This window comes from Telmatherina bonti (genome assembly GCF_933228915.1).
Source record: "Telmatherina bonti genome assembly, chromosome: 21".
Taxonomy (NCBI): Eukaryota; Metazoa; Chordata; class Actinopteri; order Atheriniformes; family Telmatherinidae; genus Telmatherina; species Telmatherina bonti.
The window spans coordinates 20,012,990-20,021,351 of NC_136630.1; the positions used below are offsets into that span (position 1 = coordinate 20,012,990).

An 8,362-nucleotide genomic window follows, 5' to 3' on the forward strand; every position below is an offset into this window, starting at 1 on the left:
ATAATTTGATTGACAGACATACGGGCAAATCACATTTCATAACATTGTACCGGATGCTTTCTTTTTGTCAGGGTCATCAACATGGCGCTGTCCGTAGTTTATATGACTGTCCCGACGTCTGGATCTTGCACATTTTTCTCATAAAGATGTTTTTGATAACACAGTCTGTTTAACAAATGGGCAGTTTTTGAATAATATTTACAATATCCTTCCAATAGCATATTTTAAAGCTCAAAGAACATCTGTGGATGCCTGGGAGGCACAATGTCTGGATCAAATGTATGGAGTCGTAGCCGGGAGAAACTGAGAAGTTTCCCCGAAATCTTTGCACAGTGTGCGAATGAGGTAAGCACCGGCAGAGGGAAGACCAGGGATGCTGTCACGAGGTCATCGTCCTTATTTTTCTCTTGCTTGCTCTCTAAATCTTTTGGTACTTTCTGCACAGAGAAGATGTCTGGTTGCATGAAAAAAATTGAGAATACATTGGACAGAAACTGCCCTAAAATTATTCCTTTACAATACGCATGTATAATTCAGACGTACTGCTTCTTATGTTGGGATCTATCTGCTCCAGATTTGGCAAAACAAGCCCAAATTATGATTCCACCACCACGTTTCACAGGGGAAGACCGAACTTGAATAAATCTGTCTTCTAAATAAAACGGATCAGCCACTGATGTTTATCATTTAATTAACTGAAACCAGTTGATAAAGGCAAAATACATTAAGGTGTACAAAACGTACTTCATAAAAACATACACAGACACATCTTATTCCATAAAACTCCAACTAGCTCAGTCTACCTCAAATATTTTTCCTAGTTGACAACAGAAAAAGAAAAAAACAAACTCAATCTAGGTCAGTTTAATTTGCCAAAGGGGGTAAAATATTTTCCATATTGAGATGACAATGAAAGAAAGTGGTTCATTATGTGTTACTGTAATTGTCTATTCACACTGATCCAGGCAGCAGTATATGGAAAATGTGTAGCAGCTACAACAACAGGCAGTCGGGAGTTGAAGAAGGACCTGTGTGCCAAAGAGTTTGAAGTGCTAAAGACTTGCTTTACAAATGCGGTAAGAAATAAAGTTAATGCTTCTTGCTTCTAGCACAGGTTTTAATGAAGATACCTGAGATTTAGGATTATTTGCACTGTGTTTTGTTATACAGGCCAAGAAAATGAAGAGCAACTGATTCAATGGACCAACCTCAAATCTTCAGTGTTGACCTGTTGAAGACAAGTTACCTAGTTGATGTAATGTCAGAAGAAATAAGTTCTGATTGCAACGGAGATAAACCCTGATGCCCTGTGGCGAACTTCTACTGAAACTGAAAAATACTGTAATATAGAAAAAATAAAATAAATCATATTTTCAGCAATACAAAAAAAGTTTGTTGTAGTAGATTTTATTTTTTCTTATCAGCAAAATGTACAGAAATACATTGCACATAGAAAAATATGTTTGTACAAAGTAAAGGTCCAAGATTTTCAGTGGTAACTGAGGAATTTGAAGTTGGCTACCAATAAACACAACAAAACACCATCCTTCTGCCATCTTCAGTCTCATTTTATCACGACAAGGTATGTTTTGGAAAACAAAATAGACCACAAAGCACTGCAGTATTAAGGATTAAAAGGCACTTGGGAACTGACAGAGAAACTGAAGCTGAAATCATTATTCTAGTCATCGAATCAGATAAGCTGTTTCACTGTCCAGTCTATCAACCACTAAAGCTACATTATTCCCCCCTTAGCTCCAGCATGAAGTTAAACTCAGTTACTTTCAACTGAAATTAGGATTAAATGACAGTGATTGAGGTGCATTTACCCATGTTATATTTGATATGTTATCAGTTTAAATTCCAATAAAGCCCAGATCACAATATCTCATATTCACAATATCTACATCAGAGTAACACACAGAAACTTAACAGCAGAAAACCAACGGATAATAAAATACACATTGAACTGAGGCAGACTCCATAAGCTGCTCAATGAAATATTGAAGTGACACAAATACAAACATTAAACACAGCCTTTTCCCAGTCAGTAAATCCCAGAAACAGAATTTGCATAGTTATATTTACACTTCAAGTGACCTCTTTGTAATTTTCTTATCTAATGAAAAAATAAGTTAATATTTACATACATTCTTTCTCTTTACCAAAGACTTTGGGTTATTTTTAGAGTACACAGTCTCAACAAACAAAATATTTTGGTCCGTAACATTTCAGAAGGCAAGAGAGAATGTAAGGCAGCCAAATAAATGATGGTCCACAGTAAAGGAGGTTCTGCATGTGCTGTCAAACCACTAAATAGGAATGTGTGTGTGTGTCTGAAGTGTGTTATTTCGACCCGTCATCCTCTGAGGCCTGTTTAATCTGCCGTGAGTGCACCATTGCCCCAGCCAGCAACTGCTGCTCCAGGGCAGCATGCAAGTCTGAGCCCCCCAGTTCCAGCAGTGGCTCCAGGCCAGGAACCCCCTTGGATCCTTCTGAATCCTCCATGGGAGCCGCAGCCTCTCTGGGTCCCAGTGCTCTACGCCTCCGCCTCAGATCCAGCTCTCCCTGGTCCCTCACTTTCTCATGGGACCCCTGCATCAGAGATGAGGCTTTGATGGCGTTGTCTACCGGCCTTTCTCTGGAGTCGGCTTGAGCTCCAGCATTTTCTTTGAGGTCCCTACCTCCTTTCTTCAAAGCTTCACCAGGTCCATCCTCACCCCTGGGTGCAGCTTTTTCAGCAGATTTGGCTTCTTCGACTCTTTGCTGTTGGGCAAGTTTCTCCTGAGCCTCTTCCGCCTGCTGCTCTTTCTTCACTCTCTGCACTAATTCATTTTCTGCTCGCTGCGGCTCCTGCTGGACTTTCTCTTGAGCAGCCTTCTCCTGTGCACGTTTCTCCTCTAGCACCTGTTCCCTGGCCAGCTTCTCTCTTGCTTCCCTTTCCAGTCGTTCTCTTTCTACTCTCACTTGAACTTCTTTTTCTATCCTTTCCCTCTCAGCTCTCTCTTTCTCTAATTGCTGTTGTTTCTCCTGTCTATCCTTTTCCTGCTGCTCTTTTTCCAGTCTGGCCTGAACTTCTTTCTCTATCTTCTCTTTCTCAAGTCTTTCCTTCTCTAGCTCCTTTTCCTTTTCTTTAGCCATTGTTTCCTTTATTATCCTCTCAACCTCTTCCTTGTCCAGTTGTGCCTTTATTTCTTTTTCCAACCTTTCTTTTTGAAGATTTTCTAATGCCCCCTCGTCTTTATCAATGCTTCTTTCTTCATCTTTAAGGTTTGCTGCCTGGTCATTTTGAACCACAAGCTGATGGTCATCAGATCCTTTCTTTCCTAGTGGCACACCCCTCGCACCCAGCTCACTTTGCTTTTGGGAGTTTCCTACAGGTGCAGCTTCATCATCCTCCTTGTAAGCTGCTGGAACAGCAACTTTAGCATCTTTGACTTGGACATTATTATCACCAGCTGGTGCCTGATGTTGGGCGAAAGCAGGAGCTTCACCTCCTCCAGGCTGTTGAGCTGCAGCTCCAGGTACTTTCTGGTCTGATGCCTGGCCAGACTCCTTGAGTTTTGCTGCTCCACCTTCCACCGCCTCCACATGTGCCTGGAGGACTCCTTTCTCCATCTCACCATCACCTCCTTCAAGTTATAAAAAAAAAAAAAAAAGGAAAATGTAATAATTGTCTTTTGTGCGTAAAATTGACCCATTTTTTTGAATTTATTTATTAGAAAATAGCATTAAAGAAGAAAATGGCATAAAGTGATGATATGGATTTTAGGTAGCATTATTACCTCAGATAGAAAATACAAAAGTCTCTAAAACATGAAACAAGATTTTTTTTGAAAAAAATTCTATTAATCTGTCATTGTGTCCTTGGGCAAGACACTCAATCTTTCTTAAATCCAGTGTCAGCGTTGCTGGTGTACGAATGTGAATGAATGTTTTGTGGAGGTCGGAGAGGCCGCTGGCAGCCAGCTGTGGCTGCACTACCATCACCAGGTATGAATGAGAAGTGAAGGAATATTGATTTCATGTATAGCGCTTTGGGCGCCTTGAAAACCGCGATATAAATTTAATCTATTATTATTAATAAATAGCAACAAACAAGAACACAAACTAAGAATATGTCAAGTTATCTGCTTTCTGGTCTTTTTTAGGTTGAAGATGAAATTAAAACCCATTCCTAAACCTGCTGCCAGTACGTGCAGAAGTCTTTCTTCAAGCAGTGAAACAATAGAAGGTCTGCAGCATTTAGAAAAGAGCCTTAAGGAGACAGTTTTTATGCAGGTAATGCTTCATTGTGTTTTCAAGAACTTCATTGATTGTCAAACAACCAATAGCCGTGCAGATTATTGAAAAGTTACCTGGCCTCCTCCTTCATATGACCTATGTGCCTCTAGTGTGACCCGACTAAAACCTGATGTTTAGAGTAGGGATTCAGAAAAACTTGAACAAGAAAGTGATAGACAACCTGGAGGGAAGTAAGGTATTAGAAAGCAAGATGGCTGTTTTTGAGCCAAAGGCTTAAACTATTAAATGTAACCTTATGATATTCATTCATAAAGTCGAGCATTGTATGTGTTTGACAACGGAATTAACAAGGAAAACAATCTGCCTTATAATTATTGCTGCATATATACGCACCGGGAGGTTGTTTCTGGTGGATTTCCTTGTGCTGTTCTTCTATGACTGCCAATAATTTTTCCTGCTGGTCAAGAAGTCTCTTCTGTTGCTCTTGTTGCTCTTTGATCACCTGCAGCAGCACGGCATGGTCAAGCTGGCCCTCTGCATGAAGACAAGACCATTCAATTAAAGCCATTGAAATTTATAACCTGTTTAGAGGGCAATGCAGTTATTAGGAAGATTCTGGGTGAGAGGTGAAAAAAAAAGAAACAACAAAAACACATCTATAGACAGCTGCCTAAAAAAAAAAAAAGAAAAGAAAAATTGTCCAGCAAAATTGCAGATATGCAGCTGTGAACATACACAAATTGTTAAAACAAAAAACAAAATGAGAAGTATATTACAGTGGCAAATAATCAAGTAATAAACAAATGAGTAAAATTAGTGCATGTACAGGAATCAATCAATAAAAAAGATGGGCTGCAGTGTAAAATATTAAAATTATGATAAAGAGCAGAAAAGGCAAGATGGAATTCATACCTGCAACCAGCTTTTTAATCACTGTGATTCGAGTCCAGCAGAGACAGAGGGGAAAAATAACGAAGGGGAAAAGATGGAGAAGAAGACACAGAGGGCAAAAGTAAACAACATAGTATGGAAGTCAACAAGCCAAACGAGACTGCTTAGCGCATCAGAAGTCAGGTAGAAGTAGTCTTTCAAAAAAGCCATAATAAGCACTGAAATGAGACAACGTGAGATAAAAACAAGCAAAGTGAAATGAAGAAGAGAAGTGGCCTGAAAAGTTTCAAACAGACCATAGGCAGACATTTTAAGCCCTTTTTAAACAGTCATAATAGGCAAAATGAATAATAATAATAATAATAATATCATTATTAACAATAATAATATTTTTAAAATAATAATGAACACTGTCTATTGAAATTTGATTAGATTTATCTAATAAATACAGAATGCTAATTGTTCTTGCCAATTTTCCACAAGTCATTTGAATCTTTGCATTTAAAGTCCTAGTTTAGAAAGTGCTTTTTCATACAGTATGCAGAAAAGAGGGAAATACAGTGCAATATTTCTGATAAAGCATGCTAAATACAAGATGCATTTGCTGGTATGACATATGTATGAAGAAAGAAGCGGAACAAAAATAACTGATTCCAAAACTATAAGGTATCTGCTCATTTTTAAACATGGGTATGATTAATCCTTCACAGCATGTCCCAGGATTTGATTTCTCAGATTTTATCAGTGGCTTTAAACTTTTCAGTAATCAACTGAAACTATTGGGCTCCGAGCCACTTACCATCCATCTTCTCATCTGCTGGATCTTTGCCATCTGCAGCTGGAACCTCGACTGCCGCGCCACGATGCTCTCCTTCAGGAAGTGAAGCTGAAATATGACCAGATGTAACTTGTTCAGTGTTGCATTATCCTAAAGTTATCAACATTCACATAGTTGCTTTAAACAAGTTTTAAACATTCACCTTTCCCTGCAGCATCCACAACTTTGTCATTTTGTGCGACCACACCCTGATTGGCGACAGCTTCTGCATTCTCTGCAGGAAGATCTTTAACAGGATTGAGCTTCTCCGGGTCCTTCAGAGGAGCTTCGTCCTGCTTTTTGCCTTCCTCTGCAACAAGCTTCTCCACCACCTCATTAGAAAGGCTCTTTTCACCATGGTCTATATTCTCCTTCCTCACAACTGCGCCTGCTTGTTTCTCATCCTCCTTGTTATCTTTTCTCTCATCTACATTTGGAGCGGGACCTTGCTCCACAGGTATCTTTGGTTCTTTCTGGACAACTTCTGCAGGAGGGATGGCCTGCTTTTTGTCCTCTTCCAGCTCTGCCTGGTTTTTTCTTGAGTCCACTTTTACTTCATCGTGAGGTACAGGTGGTTCATGGCGATGGGCCTCTCCCTCTGGTACGGCAACACCTGGATTATTAGACAACACTGATTTGACACAGCACATTGATCCCTTTACTGTCTTAGTTTATGATTCAGTTTTCTTACCGCCGTCCGGACGGTCCAACTGCACCACTTCCTCCTTCTTCCTTTCAGGTATGTCAACTGGTACTTTGATCTGGGGAGGCTCACCCTGGTCCTCAGCTGCCGGTCTCACAGCCTCCGCAGGTGGAAGATTTGGCTTTTGGATCTCCACTGGGTTCTTGACTGGAGATTTGTCTGCATATAAACAAACCGTGATCTTTAAAAAGAACTGGTTGTTGCCTACCTTTGATTACATGTTTTCCTTTTAATAATATGGGTTCCTTCTTCTTTTTATACAATAATAATTAAATCAGTCAATCTTTCAGTGATTTCTCAGTTAGGTATTTTTTACTGGTGTTAAGTACTGTTGCTGGTTGATGTCAATAAAAGACACGACACATTATGGCACCTAAATTACCCATATCTAAATGTTCTGCCTTATTTCTTAAAGCTTTTCTTCCTTGCGTGGGAAGAGTTGCGTTACTTTACATTGATTTTGCATATCATTCCTCGTTAGCTCTGAAATTTACAGTGTTCTTTCATTCACACATTAGCTGCTTGTATTAAAAGAAATTAAACATTTCACTACAATGGCGCACTGAGCAGCTTAGCATCTCCGACTTTTTATTTCTGATGGAAAAGATCCACTAGATGGCAGCAGATACTGTAAGTGGAAGACATGGCATAGCTGGTATCCTTTTTACATTTTATTAGAGGAGAAAGGAAGATAAATTAAAACTGAAACAGGAAGCAGGTGCAGAGTTTGGTCCATGTGGGTTTCATCTGGAGCAATGATGGAAAGAAAAAAATTCAGAAGGAAGAAACCTGGAGGCAGAGTTTCCTGATGTCAACGTACAGGTTAGAAAAATATAAACCTTGGTTTAAGAAGAGGAAAAGGAAGTACAAGATAAAGACAACCTGTCAGGTATTCCTGAATACCCTTCTTGATTCTCAAAAAATAAATAAATATGAATATTAATTCTAAAGATTTCCTACAAGTCTCATCTCCCCAAACTCGTATCTCTCCCTACTCCTTTATATAGCCACAGCTTGCAGACATTTTATAGCTGCCACAGGAGATACGAAGAGGGAGAAGGGGGTGAAGACAATGTATTTTTAAGGGGAGGGGGGGGTGGCAGGAGAAATGAACAGAGGCAAAAAGGTGGAGAGGAATTGCTGGAGTTTGAAGGGCATCAATCTTGCCTCATCAATGTCAAGCACACAGCGCTGCTTTCAGATATTATCAAGAGGTTATCTCCTCACCCTGGCTGTCTGTCTATCAGTCATTCTGTCTGTCTCCATCTTTTCTTCTGAGATAGATAACAGAAAGCCTTTCTTCTGCTCTGGCTTTGTGCTTTTGTTTTAGCTTGACTGGCCCTTTGCTTCTGGTTCACATTCTCTTCTTCCACTGCTCATTTAGGCTGGCGTGCCAGTCTGTGACTTTGAAAATAAAACAGGAAATAAACATGTCTCTTGTATCGCCGATGCATTTTACATGAAATGATTACATGCAGGACTGCTGTCCAATCTCACACACTACAGACAACCTCGCCGGCTGAGGTAAATGTTTCCATGGCTCATTAGTAAACCACTTTCATTTATAGTCCATCAACTGGGTAAGTGTCTGCCAGCCATTAGAGGAAGTCATGATCTTTACCGTGCAGTTCACCAAGTTCTTGTAGCGCCAGGCTGTTCCTGCCGGGTGCTGGGGGAGGAGGAGCCGCTTGGACCTTATAGCTGGG

At 40.0% G+C, this 8,362-nt stretch overlaps 1 protein-coding gene across 1 annotated transcript in view; it reads right to left on the reverse strand.

The window, feature by feature from the left end:
* Positions 1-1,206: 1,206 nt before the first annotated feature.
* slc38a10 (solute carrier family 38 member 10) overlaps positions 1,207-8,362 on the reverse strand; it is a 21,549-nt gene continuing 14,393 nt past the window's right edge. The window contains exons 12-17 of the mRNA XM_079260529.1: positions 8,278-8,362; positions 6,645-6,815; positions 6,117-6,566; positions 5,936-6,022; positions 4,639-4,779; positions 1,207-3,632 (exon numbers count right to left, since the gene is read on the reverse strand). The exon at positions 8,278-8,362 is cut by the window's right edge and continues 72 nt beyond it. Coding sequence (XP_079116655.1) covers positions 2,347-3,632; positions 4,639-4,779; positions 5,936-6,022; positions 6,117-6,566; positions 6,645-6,815; positions 8,278-8,362 — 2,220 coding nt within the window. The 3' untranslated portion in view covers positions 1,207-2,346. The remainder of the gene's footprint in view (positions 3,633-4,638; positions 4,780-5,935; positions 6,023-6,116; positions 6,567-6,644; positions 6,816-8,277) is intronic.